Below are 24,826 nucleotides of genomic sequence, written 5' to 3'. Positions count from 1 at the left end.
TTTAAGGGTTGGGACCCCTGGATGGTTTTTAGATAGAATGGATCGGTTTAACTGTGATTTATTTCAGCAGAGGAATGCCGAATCCCCTGAAGGATTCAGTTTATTTCCCTTTGTCTCGAAGTTTCATGTGGTAAAGTTGCTGCATGTTTTTAATTTATGCTTTTTATTTTGGATAAAGTATTTGCCCTGAAGTGCGCAAACTCTGTTTTAAGATATGTTTGTGAGCAGCAGGGCTAAAGGGAGTTAAAGCAAACTTTTCCAGATGAGTTTATTGGTGGACTGTATCACTAAGAAATTAGCCACTTATGTAGCTGATTCTTTTTCTGGTGTTGCATTTCCTACACATATGGTACTTATGGCACTGAAAATGTTCCATATGGCTTTATAGTGCTGGACTAGATTACTGTATTTTTTACATTGATTGTCCTTGATCGCAGTCATCTAAAAATAACCATAAAATGAACCTTATGTGCTGAGAGTTGCATAACATAGCTACAAAAATCCTCAAACGTATTGGTGACAGTCATGAAGAAGAGCTTTGGAACCAGCAACCCAGAGCTTTATGTAATAAATCCAAAGCTGTGGCCCAGCGGGTGAAACCTCTGCAGCCACTGAATAGTATTTGAATAGCAGTGTTATTATGGTCATGTTGTTGACAGTTTGGTTTCTTGTATTCATTGTGCTGGCCTTGACCGAAGAAGCCAAGTTTGAGGGAAACAAGCGTACTTGCTTGTGCGCCAAGTCGCCCTGCTGAAGTAGAAAGCTTACTTGTTTTGTCCGCTGCTCATCCTGCAGAGCAGATAAAGCCGGAGCACTGGCCAGGCAGCACGCCATTGACCTTTTCACCCCCTCCCCGTCCCTCTCGCACCCGACACCTTGGATCGCACTTTCCGTCATTGTGTTGTCTTCCTGCCATGAGCCTTTTCAATATGAATGAGGAAAGAATGAAGTAGAGGGAGGATGATCATGGAAGGGCATGTTGTTGCATCTGCTACGTTTTCCTCAAGACATTGTCCTGAAAGTCGATCTAAATTTAGGCTCTGTCACAGTGTTATTCTCAAACTTTATCACACTTTATGCTTTGTTGTAAAAACATAAATAAAAACTTGTGATTGCTGTTGTGCTTTTATGTTTGTAATGTTTAAGTGTTTTTTTTGTACTTTATGGATTGGCCATTTGCAGGTATCAACATATATTATGGTTGTAAAAAGATTACACTTTCAAGCACAATTTGCTGTCATTCCGCTTTAAAGTCAATATGACTGGGAGATAAGGAAAAGGTCCAGTGATCAGGATTTCCTCCAGGTGTACGCTCCCCCCTCCTTTACCTGTTTCTTGCTGCTGTTGCTTTTTCTTAGACAAAAAATATATTTATATTTTATGCAATAAAACATATTTACTTCAGAACTGCTAGTGAAATTAGTGGTGGTAAGTCATCTGGGGCGGTGTTGTGTAATTAAACATTTTTCAGTCGTGTAAGTACTGACAACATTGAGTTTGTAGCAAAGATTGCTACAAACTGAAAAGGACTCAAGTTAGCCATTTTAATTCTTAGGTGCTATAGAGAGAGCTATGAATGACAGAGAATGTATTTTCTACATGTCGTGTCAGCGGTTCATTCAGGTTGCAAGAGTGATTTTAGGTCAATAACTTGCTGGGTTTTATCGATCTGAACTTTTACATTTTGTCTATTATGGAACATTATGAGTTAGTAATATTGGCAAATTTCAGAGGTAGAAATTTATATTATCAATAAACAAGAGAGGACATTAGGATTTCAGTATTGGAGTTCTGCTAATCCCTAAAAAATTTTAAACTTTATATTACTATTGTTTTAAAACCTTATTTCTCGGTGGTATTTCTCTGCTCTTTCACATGCAGCATCAGGTCCCCTTTGCTTCTGATATAAATAATTATTGGCCACTCACAGCAGGAAGACTGGGAAATCAGCTGTTCTTATGATATAATGTTTCCTAAAGAGAAATTGCAATTGAATTTTAAACTTTGACTTTAGCCAAACATTTTGGGTTTATTTTTATGAGATTCTCATTATAGTTTGCTAGAATTTTGTCCCATTCCTCCTGACAGAACCAGTTTAACTGGGTAAGGTTTTTAGGTTGCCTTCATCACACTCACCTGTTCAGATATGCCCACAAATTCTCTATATGATTGAGGTTGACTTTAATTTCTCATGTCTTTAGATGTTGCTTCAATATTTCCACATAATGTTTGCTCCTAATGATGCCATCTATTTTTTGAAGTGCTCAAAACATAGTGACTTTTGTTGATTCTCTCCCTCCAATTTGTAACTAAACTGACAATCTTGCTTGAAGGATTTATGAGTTTGAGCTAATTTGTAGTAACAGGAACCCTTGAGAGGGTTTCCGATCCTCCAAAGTCTGTTTGTATTTCCACAATAACACAACGTTGGTTTGTAGACAGATTGCTCATATGTGTCGTAACAAAGTGCAAAGAAGGCGATGCCAAAGATGTGAGAAGCCGTTGCCTCTCTGCCTTTTGTCCTAAGTCATCTTTAGCTGTAGCTCCTGCTCCAGTAACCACCAGTCTACACCGGCTTGAGCAGGCTTTAATGTCCAGTCATAGCATAAGAATGTCATCTTTTCCTGCTCAGGCAACAGCTCCCTGTTGCCTTGTCTATTATTGCTGCTCATTGTTATGTTTAGCAAGTCTATCTCCATATGGAGTGCTTATTGCTTGCTGAGTTGTGTGGTTGCAAATCTTTCAAGTTGAGCTGCAGCACATGATGCAGAGAGTTTAGCTGGAGGGTAGCGGTTAGGTCTGCTTTGACATCAGCAAGTGTGTCCCAGAGTTCCTATGTCATTTGATTAGGGTCTAATTTGGGAACAAGAGATGCCCTTTATCTTCACCATGTGGGGGTTTCTACGTGTGGGCATGCAAAGTTTAAAGGTCAGTTTTCCTATGCATTGACCTTTGCATTCACTCCACTGCAGTGGATGACTTTGCAGTGCTATAGATAAATATACAACATTTATCTATAGTTGTTCCACTGGCTCTGTATAGTGTCCGTGACAGAGTTTTCTCTAACTCTGTCACTTAAAGGGCAAGGCTCGTACAAGTGTTTTTCCAGTTCTCCAGTCTCTCAAATGTCTTTGATTAATTTCCACTTGTAAAATTTCTCAGTTTTGCTCACCTACAAATTAATATATTGTATGTATAAAATGTAAAAGAAAAATAACATTTCTCAAGTCAGATATTTTTTGGGGGGGCTGCAACATATGTTCCTGTGTGTATATCCACTGGTGAGCATTTATTCTTAAAATAACATGACAGAAGTTCAGGTTCATCTAAATGCCAGCATTTCTGCGTATTAGATGGAGCGAGTGTAGCTCAGTGGATATCGTCTTGAAAGCTTGTCAGATGTCAGATTCTTCAAATATATCAAAAGTTGGAAAATATTTTTGCTTACTTTTAATGCTAGTTTTTAACCCTCCCATGGTCTTAAGAGATGGGGTCATTTAGACCTCACGGTGCATTTACTCTGTGCTGGCGGGGCTGTGCTGACCCAACGTGCTCTTTGTTTTTAGTGTGGTTTTGGAAACTGACGTTCAACCCCTTCCACCCCACATTTCCCCGTGACATATGCCACACTCCTCCTGAGTGTCACGCTATCAGTAGGTCAGCACTTTACAAAGAAATTAGAAAACTGATTTAGTCCATTTGCGGTGTAATTCCTGTCACTTCACAGTCTGTCGCATATTTTTAACATTGACTCCAAACGGTAAAGGGATGATACCGTAGCACACTTTTCAGGCATGTAATAGACTTCAGGTCGAATTGTCTACACGTGGACATACACATACACACGCAGGATATTACATCTGCAGTGATCTTCTGCGCTATTCAGTTCCAAATGTGTTTATCTCTTCAATGACAACAATGAATGGCATAGATGGAATACTTCAGGACGAGCTCAGAGTTTTAATCACTTGGATCCTGTCTGGTCACAAGATCACACATGCACACACACATCGTCACAATGCAGTTTTTAGCAGATTTCCTGAGGTCTATTGTATGTGCTGGAAGATGGTGGCATCCTGGTCCAAACCCGCAGCTTGAACAAGCCAAATCCCTCCCGTTCTCCTTCTTTCCTCACTTCCGCTCATAATCTCCCTTTTCCTGTTCTTCTTCTCCACTCTGACTCCTTTGTCCATCTCCTCTGCTCTTGGTTTTTGGCCACACTGGCTTACACATCCATTTATCCAATATTCCATCTGTTTTGCTCTTGCCCACTCTTTCTTTCCGCCTGTCATATCTCCACCTCCCCTTTGTTAGACCAAAGAAGCAGTCTAAACAACATTTTTAGAGCCAAATGAGCCTCCAGCAAAAACAGAGAAAAACCAGACACAAACACATTCAACTCTATGACCTGCCTACCTTTGGTGTTCTGGCCCCCTTCTTTGTTCCACTCCCACTTTCAAAGTTTAGCTATTCAATAGGTATTGCATCAGAGAGAACCATCTATAACTATGCATGTCTACCTAAACACTGTACCACACAAAATATGTTTTTTGTCAAGCTGCAGATGCTGTGTGTCAACTTTCGAAATTACTCATTCTGCCGCTTTGAGACATTAATCCTTTTTATGATGTTTCATTATGGTAACACTGTTTCTGATTTTCTGTGCCCAAACGACTTCTAAAATTTGCTGAGGTCTGGCATGCCTTACAGAATTTGTGCAATCCTTAAATTCTCAGTAAACAATGTGATTGAAAATATAAATAGTGCATTATTTCAGTGTGATTTTAAGGAGAAAAAAAGTATTGTTGGGAAATCATTAGTCAGGCCTGCTTTACTTGGTTGTATGTCGCGCTCTCTGAGGTTCAATCTTTAACATTATTATTTTACTATTATAATGTACATTATGTATAAATTGTACTTTTTTGCTGGAAAAAGTACAATTTCCAACGTGTTTTCCGTTCAAATAATACTAAAATCATTCATGTTCCAGGCATATTAGTGTTATGTGAGGGTCTTGCTTTTATCACAAATTTATTGCACTTTTAATGACCACAGCATTTTCCATAAGTAAGTTAAGTAAGAAAGCTCCGTTTCGAACCATCTCAATTCAAATTCTCTGTAACATGTGGCTTCTCTACTGATTTTCAGGGAAAATAAATCCTAATCATGCTACTTCCTGCTACATGGCGTGCTGAATAGACGTAATTGCTGCACTGGAACAGGATGTCCTGTCTGTGCTTTCCATAGGGCTGTTAGGTTTAACCATGACGTTATGAAGTACCACGCTGATGCCCAGAATTCTTTCAAGAATATTTCTTATTCTTTAAAGATTTCCCTAGAGAGCATTTTCATGGTTGTGGGATGAGCTCGTTTTGTTCTGTATCAAACTATGACAAGACAGAGAGGCCAATTTCTCAATTTCATCTCTCGCCACTAGGGGCCATATTTATCTCGCCACCACACAGTGAGTCCGGATGGTAATGGAGGTAAAATAAATCTCCATACTTACTGTCAGAAAACGGGTCATGCAAATCTCCCTGACAACCCTTAGGCAGATATTTGGGAGGCACGGCAGGAAAAAGTCAACCATCCTATCAGCTCAAATGTAAACATGGGAATTTGTAGATGCTGCTTCTGCTAAACATGGGATTTGGTCAAATGAGATTGAACACTAAAGGTTGGTCTGATGGAGAAGTCAGCCGGCCAGGAAACTTTGTCCGAGTGCAGAGCAAAAACCGAGACATTGTATGTGAAAATTTGGTGACTTCTGAAAGAAATGTAACAAGTTGGTCATCAATGCTTCTTTCAGAGGAATAATTACCATAAACAACATAACCCAAAAAAATCACAAAAATGGTCCAACAGACATAGAATCAACTTTTCTTCACGGTCATCTTAGTCCCAAGACCCACATTGTGTAGAAAACACTGTGGGGTGAGCTGAAGAGAACATTGTGTAATAGAAGCTATAATTTTGATAAATAAAGGGATTCACATAAAAAATAAATGAATAACAGTGTACTACTGCACTTTTATCATTTTTAATTATATTTCCCACATATGCAATGATTGTGGAGGGGACTGTAGCTGAGTATTGTAAATAATCCATTATGGTTGGAAAAATGATCTCCTACCTGAATATGTTTCCAGTTCTGCCAGCCTGGAGGATGGAGGCTGTCGAGAGAAAGGAAAGCACCCACCTTCTTCACCGTTGTGCTGACAGACATCGATTCGGACCGACACTACTGCTCTTGCCTCACCTTCTATGAGGCTGAAGTAAATCTACAGGTGAGACCTACTATCCTTTCTCCCATCCAGCCTGAAAATGCATTGATGTAAAAGAATTTTTTAAATTAATAAAAGAGCCGAAGAAGTGAGTGCAGAGGGAAAATAGTGTAATTTAAATCTCTCATGAGGCTACTAACTGGATTTCATGTTTCTGGAGTAGTGTTGAGCATGAGGCCACCATCGTGCTTTGGTTTGCTTGCATGTCTGTCAGAAACCTTTAAAGCTAATGCAATTGTACTCACTCTGTTAGCAATTTCAATCTTATTTATTTTGTTTTTTTGGAACATTTTTGGACTTTTTCTGACATTTAAAAAGCCAAGTTGTGTTTGTGATGTCTTCCAAGATTTCAGGCATTATTTGAAAACAAAAACCCGTTTAGGTCCTGTTTAATAAATTTTGACTTGGCTGACAGTTTTGCGTGTAAAGAAAGAAGATGGACCAGTGCTCCTTCCAGCACTGTTCGTTTATTCACACGTGCACACAACATTGGGTTTGACTACAAATTAGTGGTCACGGCATAAATGTTCAGAGCTCTCATTAATTATTGATTACAACACATATGTTTAGAGGAGAACATTTTATACTCAAGAATGAACTTGTTAATCTGTGTTTCTACCAAAAGCCCAGAGAATACCGAGATAATTGTTTCACTGTGTTGGCCCTTTGTAGGAGGCCTTAGACGGCGCCTGTCCCCCTGCCCACGGTGACTTCACATCCTTTCACATGTGGACAGCAGTCGTCAATCACATTCCAGTTAGATCAGGGAAACTTTTTCACGTTAAATTTGAAAGGCGGTCGTGCTTGAAAAATGCATCCACTTCGGAGGAGTAATTTTTGTGGAATCTTTAAAATGAGTCCTTCAGTATTTCCACATTATTGTACCTCAGCTTGTGGTAATCAAAAGAATACTTAGCTTTCTTTTTTCTTTCACCAAGGGCATTTTCTGATCTAATCAAAAGCATCAGAGCTTAAAGTGTTTGCTTTAATGTGGCGTTTTGGGGGAAGAAAATGACCAAAATGAGACCAGTTGTTTGGTTTTCTCAGGAATCTTTACAAAGGGGTCAATCTACAGATTGAACTCCCACAGACTGAGCTCCCATTGCTCATCACTACTTTGTGAAGCTTATTTGATGCAGATGAATGCAGCAAATAATGCTAGTACTGCCCATTATTCGGCAGATCATACAATTATTATTGGCATGCAAAGCCTGATCTCATGACACTTGGAACATATTAGTTATAAGGTACTTAGTTTTTAATAGTTTTTTATAATACTGAAGATGTGCACACTGATAATGAAATGACAATACATTCTTAACATAATGTGTTATATTACAGATTACAGTAACATTCATTTATATTTTGTCTTTACTTGTCATTAGCAGCAAATCTGAAATCACATTTCATATTTGATTTTTCAAGACAAATTGAGCTTTAGCGCAACAGCCGACAGGATGTTATTGCAGTTTTTAAATAACTAGGTATAATAGATGGTGATCTACATAATGTATGGGGACAGTATCATTGAAAAGTTAATTTATTTCGATCATTCAGTTCAAAAAATTAATCTCATCCTATATAAATTAATCACACAGAAAATTATATATTTCCAGTGTTTATCTCTTTTACTTTATATAACTACAGCTTATAGCTAATGAAAACCTCAAATTTAATTTATCGGAAAAGTGAATATTAAAAATTTACATTAAATACACCGGTATGTATTAAAGAGAAATTTAATATCTTGTGCAGCTGTGGAGAGGACTGCTGACTCAATTGTCTAGCAGAAATCAGACCATCTACTAATGTTGTGACCCAGAAAAGGACACTGCTAAAGAATCTGAGTGCTGTATTCAAGCATACCAATGGAAAGTTGTGGAGAAGGAAAAAGTGTGGCAGAAAAAGATGCACAAGAAACTAGAATAATGGCCGTTTAAGGAGGACTGTTTGCCATTGCTTCAAGAGCCACCACACACTGGTAAATTCTGCCGCGTATGAATCAGAGAGAATGTCAGCAATATTTTATCCAAGTAATGGAAAAAAGGGACTGGATTTACCATAAAAGAAAAAAAAATCATTAACAGTTTTTTCACTTTCAGTAACAAAAGCAGAAGTACTCACCAAATGAGTCAGTGCGATCTCAGAATGCTAACTCAGAGTTAACACCTCAGTCTCTCTTTTTTCTTTGAAGCTTTTGTGTGTCAACTTTACACCGAGAAGCATGGTTGAGAAGACTTTCTGTTTCTTAAGAATGTGTTCAATGTAGAGTTTCATTGTAAAAGAAAATGGATTTATTACTGGAAGTAGTTCTGTAAGCTAGAACACTTGGTAGCGTTGACTTGTATGAAATTATAACAGAAAACAAGAAAAGGTCAATTCTGTTTTCAAAACACACTTATGTCTTTATTACAGCTCTCAGATTTAATAATATCCACAAAGAGAATAACCAAAATGCAAATGCATCTGAAACTGAAATATGATGAAGACACAAGGATGACAAATATTGTATTTGGAAAAATTTACTTTTAAATTTAGAACCACACCTTTGTTTTTATTCTGTTTTGTCTCTTTGGTGTTACTTATTAGATTATATACATTTTGCGCCCTTGCATTCCTGCAAACAGACACACATTCCAATATTCATCTCAAAGCCCTAAATATCCTCCGGAAAGTTGAGGGTGTTTTGACAACCTTTTCTGTCTGAGCTGACATCCTTATCTGCTCACGTGGATCTCTGAGAACATTCAGGCAGCCTGTGCAGGAATGTGTTTTGATTAATTAATAATTAAACCAAATTTTAAGATTGATGGAGAAATGTGACTGACATCTGACTCGGGTATTTTAAACCCACACTCCCAAGATAATTGCAGACTTTTAATATCTTTTCACAGTCTGGAGAAATACTTCAGATGTTCGCTGGGTTTAATTTTAGGATTTAATTTATTCATGATTTAATTAGGCGACTTGTTGTGTAACAAAAGAGTCAACTCGGTCAAGATTAAACCTGTCAGTTACAGACATAAACCAAACACATTGTGACATACATCATATATTTGTTAGTTCTTGTTTTTGATATTGTTCTGTGTAAAGAAAATAAATAAGTTCTGTTGCATCGATGGTGTTAAGACATTATCCAAAGCAGTCTTTGGATAAGTTTTTATCTTTTATTTCTTTTTTTTTTTTTTAGTTTAGTTCTGATTTTGTTATAAGACATTGATTCAAAACTTTTCTAACACATTTTTTTTTTCTTCTGAGAGAAAAAGTCTCTGATAGTTCTGGTCAAGCTGTTTGTATTTTGTTGAAGTATTGCAACAAATTTTCTTTTACAACTTTTTTCAGGCTTAATACGTAGTAAACTTGTGTGTTTTATAACCCTCTATAAAAGTGAATTATTTGAAACTAAATTATTGCACATTTTGCTTCCAAACATCTTGGTTCAGTGTGTGTTATTTTTCTGAAAGAATGCGCACGTGCTGTGTAATACCTACCAGACTGTGATAAGCTTGAAGCACATTATGTATCCTTAAACTAAACCAGGAGCTTGGTGCTACTTACTGGTGCTGGCTTGCTCTCCGGTCAGGTTCCTGCTCTGACTCTGTTCTCAGATCCTGAAAACGTTTTATTTTTCTTAAATGTTTCAGGGATCAAAAAGCATCGAAGCTGACGGAGATGAAGATGAGGAGGCAGAGGAGGATGGCCTGATCCAGCCGGCTCAAGTGTTTGCACCAAAAAGTCTCATTCTCGTATCCAGACTGGATTATCCTGAAATATTCCGGGTAATAAGGCACTGTTTGATTAAATCTTGATTAAAAATATTTTTGTGCTTGTTCAGAAGAAATTCCTGGAATTTTTTCTCAAATTATTGTTTTATCTTGTTATCCTGAGATATCCCTCATACTGTCTGCAGCACAGGTCAAGTTGGTTTAAGTGTAAGCATGTACGTCACTGGAGCAAATTAGGCGTAGTATCTAGTATCGAGACATGCTTCAGAACCTGGACCCATAGTATCGAGCTTCTTATCTTATTGCACTGCAAAATTTAATTACACAGAAAGTCTAATAGTGACCAAAATGTTACTGCTATCAATTATATTTTTATTTTACTGTAAGCATGAAACTCTGCATATTTTCCCAACAGGGATGCTTGGGGCTGATCTACACTGTGTATATCGACAACCTAAACTTCCCTTTGGAGGGCCTGGTGGCCAACCTATTTATATTCCAGGTTCCTGTTGCAGGTGGATCTCAGGTATGTCTTCTTTCTTTAAGATACAACGCAGCTCTGCTACTTGAGTGCTCATCATAAGTGGGCCTGGATTCCAGACCACGAGTCTTTATAGAAATAGTCCCTGTCAGTCACTGCATGGAAGCGTGATTGGATCGTTGTCGTGCAGCCAGTAGGGAACATCGTGTTCAGACAAAGCCTGAAATTGTTGTCAGACCATAGGATTTTTTCCCAATTATTCTGAGCAGAGCGAATCCCCTCTGGCTACTGGGGACAAGAAGCGTTTTAAAATTTTTAAAGAATTGCTCTTTCAAAATCAAGATCTGTTAAATCTTTCCTCTTTGGGAGATCTCTTTGGGAGATCTCCATAGTTTAGAAGTCAAAAGCTGACTCAATAAACAGTTAAAAAAGCAATAGGTGAGTATGAAACTGGACCCATAGTATCGAGCTTCTTCACTGGAGCAAATTCTTCATTTTGAAGAATTACCGATATTCCTCAGAAGTTTGTGTTGATAATCCTTAGTCGGGTGAAAGTCATTAATAACTGACATGTTTTGAAAGAAAATGTGCAGACTGTCGGCAAGACACTCAAACACGATCGCTATGTATGAAAACTAGGTCTGCTACTCGCTGCTGTTTTTTATAACAGCAGCGAGTACATGTAATTTTTTTTATTAGGGATTTCTTTCAGATGTACTTTTTTTTGCAAACATCTTCAGGAGCTTAGATTTGTTTCATGTATTTTATAAATTTGGCATGCCAAAAATAACATATGAAGTGCTAACTTTAAAGAAACAAAAAATGAATCCTCTATTACATTTGCTCTTAAAAAATAAGACACCTGAAGGTTGAACATTAGGCCCTCACAATAACAATATATCCTTATCACAATCCCAGTGTGCTCAACAAAAAATTATCAACTGGCCTATTTGGAATGCAATAATTGTTGACTGTTATATTAAATGTTAAGAGCTCACTCTTTACCAATATGGTATTTAGCTGGTTGGAGTTTTTGTTTGTTCACACAGCAGCATGGAGAAAAACAGCACATTTTTGTTGTGCATTTAGGAGCTTCAAGTAAATCTAAATCTGATATCAGAGGCATCTGTTACCAATGCATTTTGTTAAAACAAGTAACCTTGCCAAGCATCCAAATTTACATTGAAACACAGCCTTTAAACCCTTCAGGTCTGTGAAAATGTATTCAAATGACTACATAAGTTTCATCACAATACACAAATACTTTGCTGTACTGACCACAGCCTGGATTTTTTTCCTCACACACAGAGTGGAGATGTTGCAGCATTGATCGTTGGGTTACATCAACAAATGGACTTGAAAGTTGCAGTGACATTGTAAACAATTGTTTAAAACATTTCTGAAGTCTTTTTCGAAAATTCATTATTATGTCTGGATCTGTTGACTTTTAGTGAACTTGAATCACTAGTTCTTGTGCGGCCGATGCAGCTGATTTGTTAAGGCATGACAATGCAACTACCAAAGTTATTTTCTTGGGTTAAAACACAACAGTTTACCTGACCATAAATCTGTTCTGTTGATTGTCTGTTATGTTACAGTTTGACACTGGGCGTGATGCTTGTGGAAACTTACCATAACATCCTTCTGACATGTTTTTCCTCTGTACTGCAGAAACTGTTCAGCCTGGGAGCTGGAGATCGGCAGCTCATCCAAACACCTCTGAACGACACATTACCTGTCACATACAAGAGTGTTGCCCTGCTCTTCCAGCAGCTAGGTGGGTCCAGGTTCTGAAATCCTATAATTTAGGACACATTGTGACTAAATGTGGCCTTTTTGTATCCTATGTCTGTACTAAATGCTCAATAAATGCAGTATGCAGAAATTATCAAATTAAATAACCTCTTCTTGTAAATGTTTTAAAAATCAATATAACACGCCTTACTGCATGTAAAATAAACAACATTTATTCCTTTTTAGAAGCTTGATTGTACTTTTAATTACATGATTTGCACTATTGGATAGTTAGGAGACTCGCTGTGAGCCATGAAGAAGTTTATGTTCCTCAAGAAATGTTTTGAGGTTTTCTCTCTTGACCCGTCAGCCAGGCCCTATTTTGCATGATTTGAAAAGAACACATGATCCAGATTTGAAGCAATCTTCGCGTTTTACATTGCATAGGTTTTACAACACGTTTGATTGTGTGGAATTAAAGGATTTGTGCTGGTGATACGTGCTTTGTTAAACGCATTACACGCCTTATCCGCGGTGACTCATATCTGGTGTTACTTTAGCTGCTTTAAGGGGGAAGATCTGTCACTCCACTCTACCCTGTCATGGTTTGGCATGAATCATATTATGAGCTATCAAACATTAATTTGCATTTTAGGTCATTCGTGAAGAACCACACTTATTTCACTTTTACAGCATGCATTTATTAGATCAGGGTGAAATTAAATATAATTCACCTGAAATTTATTTTGTAATGGAAAGTTGGCCCCATTTGATCAGAGGAATGTGATTTGACCCAGGACAGCCTCTATTTCCTTTGTGCATTAACACCATACTTTTTTTGTTTGGACAGAATGAAGAACATGCATAGGGGGATACTTGCACGATAGTTTTGATTGGGGTTATGCTGAGGTTATGCATTTTCAGCCAACCTGGAAACACATAACAATGTTGACATTAAATCCTGCCACAGGCCAGTCAGTCCTCATAAACCTCCTTCCATTAATCAGCAAAGTGGGCTACACAGTTTTGTTTGCTCCATTTACTGGCCATTGGACATGTGTGGAAAAGCTACTCTGGTTTTATTTTGTTTAGCTAACTTTCAGGGTTATAAAGGATAATGCAGCACAGTTAAAGAACATTGGGAGTTTAACTATGCTCCAGCTTTACTTTTGATTCGGTTTTTCTGTACTTTTGAGCTTGAAAGTGACTAATCAAACGTTTATTTTTACATAATCTTACAGAAAAATACATTCCCTACACAGGCAGCAAAGCAGCAGGGCTTCTGTACTGTCTTTATGGAAATCCTTTTATTACACATTTATCTATTCTCAGATAAATGAGAAAAGATAAATCGATAACTTATACATAGATAGAAAAAGGAAGGTTTCATCCCCACTGATTAGGTCATTTTTATGTCCATATTAGGACGGCTGTGTAGACATGCAGGTCGGCATATCGCTCTGTGTGTGCACAGGTCACAGAGTCACTAGAGAGGAATGTGTGTTAAACATGTCACTTTGCACAGGAAGTACATCCCCCCCCGGGGTCGAGACAAAACGGGCCATCAACAGCTCTGCTGTTTGTTGTTTGTTGCCTTTGTTTTTCTTCTTTCTGCGGGGGCTCTGCCTGTCACTTCTTTATTTACAGCTCGGAAATGCGTCGCTGTTTCCATGAGATAAGTGCACACCTGGATCCACCTTGGTTCCCAAACCTGAACTTCAGCTTCTCCAATCTCCTGAATGTGTTAATGATAGATGAAGATGGAAGAAGACCCCATTGAAATTACATAATTTGGTTCCACTGTGTCTAGTTAAACAAGCTGATTTGTTGGAAAGAATCTGTTGGGACTCATGTTTCCTGTTTATCACTGAAGCGCTGCGCTCAGACCCAGCGCCCCCAGCGGTGCGGATATGTCTGCCAGGGTTCCTCTCTTCTTATCACTCCGATGTGTGATGAATTGGCCTGTCAGTTCCTTGATAGGAAACAATAACAGGAACTATAAACTTAGAATTCATCCTGATTGTCACTCTGGTATTTGAAATATTATTTATAAAATATCAGAGTATGTCATTTCCTTTTATCTTTTTTGCAGAAAACTGTTCCGTTGAGTTTTGAATAATTTCAGCTGTCTTTTTGAATAAATTAAAACAGCTGAGGGGGAAATTACAGCAATTCCGACTATTATTTCTGTAGTTTCTGAGGTTAAGCATCTTCAATGTCTTGTTTTAAACTGAGTTCTGCTATGGCTTTTAAGAAAGCAAGTCAGTAGTTAAATGCATATTACATAGAATATTTTTATGTTCCATCTACATTTCATTTTATTAATATTCTAGCTCAATATGATCATTTTTGTGTACATTTGCAGCAGAAAACAAGTTCCAAGTAAATAACTGGTAGTTTCATTTTCAACAGACTTCCAATGAAACATGAAGTAACTTTCACTTTGCTGAAATAAAGGCCCCACCAACTTTCAGGCTTTTTACTCTCTCTCTCTGCCATAAAAATAACAGTCATGAGCCCTTTAATTGCATTGTAGTAAGTTGTTTCAAACATCACATGTCAGTTTCTGCCATCATCATGGTGAATCAGCTTTAGATGTTCCCATTTGTTTCTACGAGGATTCTTCTGCGGTAGATTTGGCTTTCATGAACTGATCCAACAGCATGGTGTTTATTTGAAATCGTAGCAGCATGTCTTGAAGCCGTGATGAACGTTTACGTAACCACCATATGAGTTGTGGGTGTTTTAATCTGTTTTTTTGAGGTTTAAAAGAGTTCTCCACACATAACGAGAAGCATTTGAAGAATGATGGAAGTCAGGAGTTAGTTACAAGTCAGATTCTAACAAATAACTCAGGTTTCTTGTTCTTCTTTTTTTCAGGAATCCAAAACGTTCTGAGCTTGTTTTGTGCAGTTCTGACAGAGCACAAGGTTTTGTTCCACTCCAGCAGCTACCAGAGGCTGGGAGAGGCATGTCGAGCCCTGGAAGCTCTCATGTTTCCTCTAAGATACAGGTGAATGCGCACGTAAATTTTCGGTCCAGACAAATAATCACATGACTTTCCACTAACACTTGAAGACTTTATGACTCACATGTCTTGTGATCTTACTAATAATTAACCTTGCTCCCTATGCCTTTCCAGAAACTTTGTTGCACAACTGCGAAATCTGCAAATTTATTTTCCTTTAGTTCCCCTCTTTCTCGAAAGCCAATCAGAACTTCCTCTATCCTGCTTGATGTATGCATCAGTCTTCCTCTACCACATTTGCCAAATTAACATTTCTTCTAAATAAGTGCATTTGAATACTTGACTTCATATTTTTAATTGATGAGTTGATAAGTATGTAAAGCAGTTTGATAAACAGTGAACAGAAAACATTGATCAGCCAAAGCACTGTGACAAAAATCTACTCAAAATATCCATCATTTTTTGACAACCAGTTGTACCAGTCTGAGGTTATGTTTTACATAGGTGGACTGCAGTTCTCAGAGCTGACGATCACAGCTCCATCCTGGTCTCTCCTGTGTCCTTTGGCAAGACCCTTAATCCAAGTTTCTCGTCATGGCTGGCTAACAGCATGCATGCCAGCTCAGATGCCTCAGCAAGGCTTTACTATTTATACTGCTGAACTTGAGGATGTTAAAACCATATTAGACTTTACTTTTTTATGTGTTTTATTGGGGTTGCACCAGTTCACAAAATCCCTATTTCCACTCTTTTTTTTTGTTACTTTTATGTTTTGTATAAAATCCCAGAAATGTAATACAATAATAATAAATTATCCACTATTTATTGCTTTTGAAATAACAGTCTCTAGGAGATGCTGTGTAAAAGAATGAGTCAGTTTGGCATTAGGTACACCATATGGCAGTCTGAGGTTTAAGTTTAGTGGACTGATTTTTAACTAAGAGGTTGTTTAAAGCCGTCAGGACTTATTTTTTTCTAATTTACTCTCTTATTTGCTCTCAAAATAAGCAACCTTCCTGACCACTGTATATGAACCAACATACTGGAAGTGTTGCTGTTTGCATGAGCAGCACATGTTAGCTAGGTGCTTGAAAATTGTCTGTGATGGCATTGAACATAAACAAACAAGTTGCTGAAACAATGCTGCTGCAAAGTTATTTGTTTAGTTTAGTTTTTTGCACATACTGAGCTTGGCGTTGAGCACACATTCAGAAAATAAGATGGGAGAAGTGAAGAGTTATTGTTTTGTTTTTTTTGCATAAAGTGTTTCTTCCTGAGGTCTCATGTTTAAATAAATTGCAACACACTTCAGTTTGTTTTACGGTTGTGGAATGAAAGCCATTGAAGATGATAGCCTAATACTAGAAATGATATGTCTTTACATATAAAAAAACAAAAGAGGAACACAAACTGGAAAGTAAACATCTAGTTTTTTTTGTAAAACCAGGGCCGTTGCCAGGAGGGACTGTTTGCTGCCTAATAAATTCAAAGAACCTTCAGGACTTTTATTGGTTCTATTTCTAACTTCGCTCGGTGTTTCACTAACACCTCACTCTGTTATCAAAGAACCAGGGATTACGCTACGATCTTGCAAGATTCTTGATGCATCCATAAACCTACAGTTTATGAACTGAACCTTTTAACATCTCAATTCAACTGAAGCTATATTAAATTTTTTGTCCATCCAGTTTCAGAAAGTATGAATTTTAAGTTTGATAAATTCCTGTGAGGATTTGTTTACAGGTAAGTGTTTGCAGCCTAACTCTAGATATACTATGACTCAACATTTCATATTGCAAAACATGCCTTTAAGGTGTAAGACATCTGTGCTGCACAATACAAGTGTTGAGTAATTTTGGCATAGCTTCATTATAAGAAATGTGTTTAGACATGAGAAAATGAACATAATGGCTGTCAAATACGTCTTTTACTCCATGTACTACAGGACAAGTTTCTAGTAAATTACTTAATTAAAAATTTTCCAAAAGCTTGCACAATATTTCATTAACACGTTTGGGAAATGTATTGGATGGACCCTCGGGTGATTTCTTACTTTTTTCATTTGGATTATGCAGCATTTAATTTCAACATTGCCAACAATTGTTTTCTAACAGTAGAATTTCATTTGTAACATGTACTAATTGTCAGTGTCTTTTCTCTACATGTTCAGTTACCCATACATCCCTATTCTACCTTCACGGTTGCTGGAGGTATTGAGCTCACCCACGCCTTTTGTCATTGGAGTCCATTCCATGTTTCAGAATGAAATCCAGGATTTGGTGAGTTCTCATTTTAACTACTTTAAGCATTTTGTTAAAGTATTTATTTTCACAGTTTAGAAAAAGGATTTTTTTTTTATTGTCTGACTTTAAGCAGCATCCTTAGATAGATAGATAGATAGATAGATAGATAGATAGATAGATAGATAGATAGATAGATAGATAGATAGATAGATAGATAGATAGATAGATAGATAGATAGATAGATAGATAGATAGATAGATAGATAGATAGATAGATAGATAGATAGATAGATAGATAGATAGATAGATAGATAGATAGATAGATAGATAGATAGATAGATAGATAGATAGATAGATAGATAGATAGATAGATAGATAGATAGATAGATAGATAGATAGATAGATAGATAGATAGATAGATAGATAGATAGATAGATAGATAGATAGATAGATAGATAGATAGATAGATAGATAGATAGATAGATAGATAGATAGATAGATAGATAGATAGATAGATAGATAGATAGATAGATAGATAGATAGATAGATAGATAGATAGATAGATAGATAGATATATAGATAGATAGATAGATAGATAGATAGATAGATAGATAGATAGATAGATAGATAGATAGATAGATAGATAGATAGATAGATAGATAGATAGATAGATAGATAGATAGATAGATAGATAGATAGATAGATAGATAGATAGATAGATAGATAGATAGATAGATAGATGATAGATAGATAGATAGATAGATAGATAGATAGATAGATAGATAGATAGATAGATAGATAGATAGATAGATAGATAGATAGATAGATAGATAGATAGATAGATAGATAGATAGATAGATAGATAGATAGATAGATAGATAGATATAGATAGATAGATAGATAGATAGATAGATAGATAGATAAATAGATATAGATAGATAGATAGATAGATAGATAGATAGATAGATAGATAGATAGATAGATAGATAGATAGATAGATAGATAGATAGATAGATGGATGGATGTAGCTGCACCTGTGTATATATATATATAATCTTATTGCTTCAGTCAAATCATCTGCTTTGTCTGTGTTTCATTAATATCTTGATCAGCTGGATGTTATTATTGCTGACCTGGATGGAGGAACTATAAAGATTCCAGAGTGCATCCACCTGTCCTTGCTCCCTGAACCTCTTCTGCATCAAACTCAGTCTACTCTGTCCCTGGTAAACACACAGCTTTACTACAGAACTTACAGAATTTTTCTGTTTAGGCACGTCTTTTGAAAGAACGTCAATAAATATGAACCCAAAATTAATAAAGCATGAGGAGATTTTAAAATATTTTCTGTTTCAGGTGTTGCACCCTGATTTGGAGATAGCAGACAATGCATTTCCTCCACCACGCACAGCACCTTCCAACCTCAAACTCCTGGTAAGTGATGCACACCATGACCTGGCAACATTCACGATTCTTAAGATGTCTCATGTTTAAGAGCAGACGGCCTCCTCTTCCCCTCTGAAGGGGGCACTCTGTTCTTCTCAGAAATAGTTTCTTATCAGAAAAAGGTCAGTGCTGGAGTGAGGACACTGACAGTAACCCATTACCTTAAAGACAAACAACATGTCTGTTGCGTAATTAACTTATCAGACTGCATTTGTAGCATAGTTTTTTGATGAGTAATTCTTTCGTGTGTGTTTGCGTGTTTACGTGTGCGTGCCAGGACAAAGAGGTGAGGGCCGTCTTTCTCCGGCTGTTTGCACAACTCTTCCAGGGCTACAGGTCTTGCTTGCAGCTCATCCGCATCCATTCAGAGCCTGTTATTCACTTTCACAAGGTGAGATATTTCTTGTATGGAATTGCCACGGGCAAAATTGAGCAAAAATCAAAATTTCCAACTTGCCCCCTTAAATAAACTTGTTAAGCAATTTCTTCTCATAAAACACATTGTTCCTTTAATCTGCCAAGAATGTTTTAGTGAGCTATGTGGGTGGATTTACACAAAGACCTGACAGATAAACTTGTCAGGGGATGTATAATGTTTGTGTTTATATGTGCATGTGTGAGTATGCATATTGTTTAATATGTGTCCTGTGGGGGGGGGAACCATGACTCTTCGCCAATGCTATCCTTCTGTTTATCAAAATGTCGCATGAAGAACTGTAAACCCGGGCATAGACATACCGGTGGAGTGCCATATGAAACGCATTAGGTTTACCATTTTCTTTTGTGCCGGGACTTTTGTTTGTTCGTGTCTGTGGTGTCTCCGTTGTAACCCATTAGCACATCATCCTTAAAGTACCCCACATGGATCACATTATCAACTAAAGCGCTGCCTGGAATTTCTGACTGGACTGTTTTATCTCCTCTGCCCACAAGCACAAATAATTACACAAGAAAATTAAATTCATTTGCATGCAGTTATTTATAATAACTAGATTTATTTCCCTTTTTGTGTGTGCAGAATAACATGTTTTCAACTATAAAAAAAACCCCTTGCAGAGATTTATTTTATTTATTTTTTTAAAATATTTGATGAAACTGCTGTGATCACAGTGCTTGTTTTTTATCCTGCAGTAAATCTCGCGGAGTAGGATCGCATTGCTGCCATCTGTGTTGAATTGTAACCCCTCTAATGCTGACATTTTCCAGACTGCCTTCTTGGGCCAGCGAGGCCTCATTGAGAACGATTTCCTGACCAAGGTTTTGGATGGCATGGCTTTTGCTGGCTTTGTTTCAGAGAGAGGTCCACCTTACCGAGCCTGCGATCTTTTCGATGAGGTATGGCGCCACCAAACACCGACTACAGATTTATAGAAATGTTTATGCAGCAAGTTGCTTAATGACTATGTCATAGTTATTAAGCTTATTCTACTATTTAGTTATGTCTATAGCGGTTACATTTACATTTTGTATTTTAAATGCCTTCATCAAATATATGCTTAAATTGATCTTTTCTTTTACAAGTTATTTAGATTTGCTAAATAACTTGCACATACAGCTTTGTTCCCAATTATATTTTTATCTATTTAATTATATGAAACATTCAAAGTACAATTTAGATCATGAGAGAGATGTGATTTTTTTTTGTATTTTTTTACATGGCAGTTCAGGTGTGTCTTCTTTCTTTCTGTTGTGCTTTTCAGCTCGTGGCCTTAGATGTGGAAAGCTTTAAGGAAGAGGAAGCTAACCCTGTCATGCTGCAGAAGCGCATCAGGGAGCTCTCAGAGCAGCTCTTCAGAAATGTAAGGCTTCATGCGAAAAAAACCTCCCAAAAAACAGATTCATTCTTTCTGGTAAAACAGTGCTGCAATGTCCAGACACTTTACACCCAGCGTACAAGACTGACTACGATTTTTGTCAATGGCTGAATAATTCCACATATATCATAATTGATGAACTGTGAATAAGATTTTTATCAGTTTCTGTTAACACTAATCATTGCAAGTAAAGAATAAAATGTAACATATCGATGACTCAAACTTTATTTTGAACTCTTCAATAAATTCAATAATTTTTCTGATTTTCTTTGTGTTCGGTGTGTAGGAGAATCCCAACCCCCACATGGCTTTCCAGAAAGTGCCTCGGCCTTCCGAAGGATCCCACCTGCGCGTGCACCAGGTACCGTTTCCTCTGCTCGATGATGGAAAGGTGGAGAAGATGCTGCAGGATGGTGTGGCGAAACACAGCCTTACTCCGGTTTCCACACGACCAGAGAAGAAGTGTGTTGTTCCTGCCGGACCACCCGTTGGTATGATATTATCCTAGTATTTTCAAGATCTGGAGAAATAAAGAAAAAGAATTTAAGAGTATGGAAAATATTTGTATTTACAGTCTATTTTATTCTTTATCCCATTGTCTAAATAGCATGCCCATATTTCCATTCTTATTTCTTAGCATGCTTCCTTTTCTTCTTACTTTTCCTTTCTATTTTTATCCCTTCTTGTATATTTTCTTACTTTATTTCCTTGTCATTTGTTTCATTGCTTCTCTCTTTCTACCCTTTTTCCACCCCTTAAAATTACAGTTAATTTTTGCATTTTACATTCAATGGTTTGCAAAGGACTGGGGAGCTCTGGAAAGTTGAGTCTGGAATTTTATATAAAATATGTTGTAAACCTGATTGTATCAGCTTTTTTTTTTTTTTTAACCACCAGTGGTTTCTCTCCTTGTTTTCTGTTTTAGTGTCCATTATGGGCAAATGCGGCTCAGTGTTTAACAGCGCTCGCAGGCTGGAGGTGGTGAAGAGCTGCATTTCCTTCATCTTTGATAACAAGACCCTGGAGACTGAAAAGGTGATTCTCACTGTCTTTCATCAGAGAAGCTAATCGTCCTTTAAAGAAGCTCATTAGCCAAGAGCATCTTTCCTCTGAGTTACACCACACTGAGCTGCAAACAACTCTGTACTTTTATTACTGCAATATGTCCCAGCTGGGACACAGGCACTAGATTAGGTACTGTGGATCATTAATCAACTCTTTTTGGACATATTCCCAGAAACAGTTTATTTAGTAAATTCATATTTTAGCATAGAAGATAATCAGTTTTTGCATCTTTCTCAGTCTGCATAATGTCACACATGAATTGTTAATGTTACTTTATGTATCTCAGTTGTTTCATATAGTTGTTGTATAATCTCTGCCTGAGTCTTCAGGAGATTTTTTTACTTAAATGGTCAAAAACCACCATAAACAGGTCAGCTTGGAGCTGAAGTCAATGAATACATTTTGAACAGTTAGAACATGATCTGTTCCTCCACCTCCAAAACGTAATAAACTAGTTTCTTGAAACTCCCCAACATCAGATCGCCACGCTGAATCCAACAGGCATTCTTGGCGAGGTGAAGAGCCTGAGAACTGAGTAATGGCAGTGATGACAGGCAGATGTATAGTTTCATGCTATTTGTCCAAAAGGTGTGATTAGAAGTGGTTTCAGCCAGGATATGCAGAGGTGTGATATCCCATATTCACGTGTGGTACTGAGTAAATCGACCGAAAGGGAAACAGACATTTTTTGTTCACAAACTACAGACACATATTTCAGCTTCTCTTATCAGGTTACTTAATTTTCCGACAGTTCTTCACTTTTCATCCGTTCATTTGTGGATCTCTGTGTTGACAGACCCTTCCTGCTGCGCTGCGTGCGCTGAAAGGAAAGGCAGCTTGCCAGTGTCTTACTGACGAGCTGAGTGTCCACGTTCAGCAGAACAGAGCCATACTGGACCACCAGCAGTTCGACTACATTGTTCGGATGATGAACTGCGCCCTTCAGGTGAGTTGCTTCACAGTAGTAAGAGGTTTGTACACAGGAGTAGGTGTAAACCAATACAAAATCCTCACAGTTAGTTGAGTGAAAGTATCACGTTATCAGAGTATTTACCAAAGCAATTTAAATCCAAACTGTATTTCATGATCTAAAGATTTGAATTGGGGTGAAAGACTTGATGCCTGTCTTGGACCTGACAGGAAAGATGTGAGACGTGGCTTAAATTTGTAGCACAAATGCTTGTGACTTGATCTGAACTTGGGGGAGGGGGGAGAAAGTCTTCACTTCTCGATTTAGAGACTTGATTTCTAGGTAGATTCAGACTTGGGAAGAATTGAGAAAATCTGTCACACTGTGGCTTTTTTTGTTTTTTATAACAAAATAATCTTTTTAAGACCTTGAGTGTCCAAAGCTAGACCATACCTACGTAAGTGATTTGTGCAGAAATGCTCATAGGCACATAAATCTCTTCCAGATGTCTGAGAATGCATTTGTGGTGAGAAGATAAACATCCTGTTTAGACATGAAATGCAGCATAATTTAACAAAGCTTAATTATGAAAATCTGATGATGTCCAGACAAAAATTGAAAAAAGAAAAAAATGACATATTCATATTTTTTCCATCTAAATTTATGAAAATTTTATTGTATTTTTTAAAATTATTTTTAAATGCAATTTAAATGAATATCTCTTTAATAGTCTTGTCATCCCAAAAAGAAAAAAATCTCTATAATAAATTAAATGTGTATTTTTGAATATGTTATCCTGTAATACATTTTAGAAACAATAGTTCTCCCTTTTGTTTCCCAGACTGTTTGTCACTTCCTGATGCTGCCATTCTTTAGCATCCTGAGGAAGTGTCAGTGATGTTTCATGCAGCTTGTAATGAGTCATTACTCTCCCCATGCAGCCGGGTCCTTACTGTTAGTTCTTCATGTTTTACTGCCCTGAATCAGCTCATTCCAGAGATTTTATTAATCTATAGCTGTCTTCACTGAGTGCAGTTTTTTAGGAGGGACTTCAGATTCCAAGCATTCCTTTCCCCTAAAAAATAATGGAATATGTAGAGGACACGGATGTCTATCAGATGTGTCATTTAAATATAAATCCATATCAAATTGCTCTTTGTCGGTGTGAAAAAAAATGCAAAAATAGCTTTCAGTTTATCAGTAAATGTATTTATCTCAAGATGGGTAGGTCCTGACTTTAAACATGTCTAAGCAGAGCCTGAAATTTGTTGGTTGTGACTATATAATTATTCAGAAAATAAGTTTCTGAGGGAGTTTCAAAGAATGTTTCCCCTTCATGATTCCTTCTGGCAGCCCCCTGAAAAAAGAAGTGATCTACAGCAATATGTGGAAAAAAGTAATTATTTAACACATGGAGAAGAGATTTGATATAGAGTGCACTTTTGTAAAATGAAGCAAGGGGTAAATGATAGTCTGCCTTTCTGTGAGGTCTGTTTGTGCCTCTAATTTATTGATTTTGAATGTTTTTGTCATCAGGTTTGTTTAGATGCCAAGCAGGCTTGTTTCTGCCCTCAGTTCAGTTTCTTCTGCCATGGGGTGTCAGCCGCAGATGGCCTGTGGAATAAATATAAATAGAAAATGCCGTGGCCGGTAATTAGTTTCAGATTTTGCAGTGACCTCGCCTTCAGCGCCCTGTCACGTAAGAACCCCCCTCAGAAAAAGATGTTCCAGGCGAATCGGTTTGCATGTGTGACGTCCGCTGTTAAAAATGTTTCTTTGTCTATTGTCCTCATTCCAATTTCTGGAAAATGTGTTAATATGACACATTGATCTGCAGTGACCTCATTGTTCTGAGGCCAGTCACAATATTTGTCGTGAGCTCCAAGCTAACAGTCCCCCCCAATGATTGGATTTGGCCAATGATCAAAGTTTCTCTTTGGTTTTCACAGCTTTAGGAAGTGACATAACAGTTTACAGCAGTTAAAAGGTTATAATCAAGCGTTATTCCTTGTTAGTGCTTTTTATGTGTTTTGTCTTTCAGGAAAAAATGTTGACACATGATCAGGAATGAAGCGATGTTACTCATTTTTTCTGTTTAGACTGTTTTAATCAGGTTCTGTGCTGTTTCTCTGCCATTAATCACACACAGCACTGACC

The 24,826-nt window shown here is 37.3% G+C and overlaps 1 protein-coding gene across 3 annotated transcripts in view; it reads left to right on the top strand.

Moving 5' to 3' along the window:
* The window catches only part of sbf2 (SET binding factor 2), a 97,218-nt gene that overhangs the window by 31,449 nt on the left and 40,943 nt on the right, over positions 1–24,826 (top strand). For all 3 annotated transcript variants that reach the window (XM_055036494.1, XM_055036493.1, XM_055036492.1), the window contains exons 3-16: positions 6,150–6,287; positions 9,929–10,063; positions 10,425–10,535; positions 12,162–12,267; positions 15,105–15,237; positions 17,363–17,471; positions 18,547–18,660; positions 18,791–18,868; positions 19,158–19,271; positions 20,087–20,215; positions 20,581–20,679; positions 20,981–21,185; positions 21,620–21,729; positions 22,556–22,705. In XM_055036494.1, the coding sequence (XP_054892469.1) occupies positions 6,150–6,287; positions 9,929–10,063; positions 10,425–10,535; positions 12,162–12,267; positions 15,105–15,237; positions 17,363–17,471; positions 18,547–18,660; positions 18,791–18,868; positions 19,158–19,271; positions 20,087–20,215; positions 20,581–20,679; positions 20,981–21,185; positions 21,620–21,729; positions 22,556–22,705 (1,731 nt within the window). The remainder of the gene's footprint in view (positions 1–6,149; positions 6,288–9,928; positions 10,064–10,424; positions 10,536–12,161; positions 12,268–15,104; positions 15,238–17,362; positions 17,472–18,546; positions 18,661–18,790; positions 18,869–19,157; positions 19,272–20,086; positions 20,216–20,580; positions 20,680–20,980; positions 21,186–21,619; positions 21,730–22,555; positions 22,706–24,826) is intronic.

The sequence above is a fragment of the Poeciliopsis prolifica genome, unplaced genomic scaffold (genome assembly GCF_027474105.1).
Source record: "Poeciliopsis prolifica strain line A6 unplaced genomic scaffold, Auburn_PproV2 SCAFFOLD011, whole genome shotgun sequence".
NCBI lineage: Eukaryota > Metazoa > Chordata > Actinopteri > Cyprinodontiformes > Poeciliidae > Poeciliopsis > Poeciliopsis prolifica.
The sequence above is the reverse complement of the archived record's forward strand: the minus strand, read 5'-3'. Positions and strand labels throughout refer to the sequence as shown.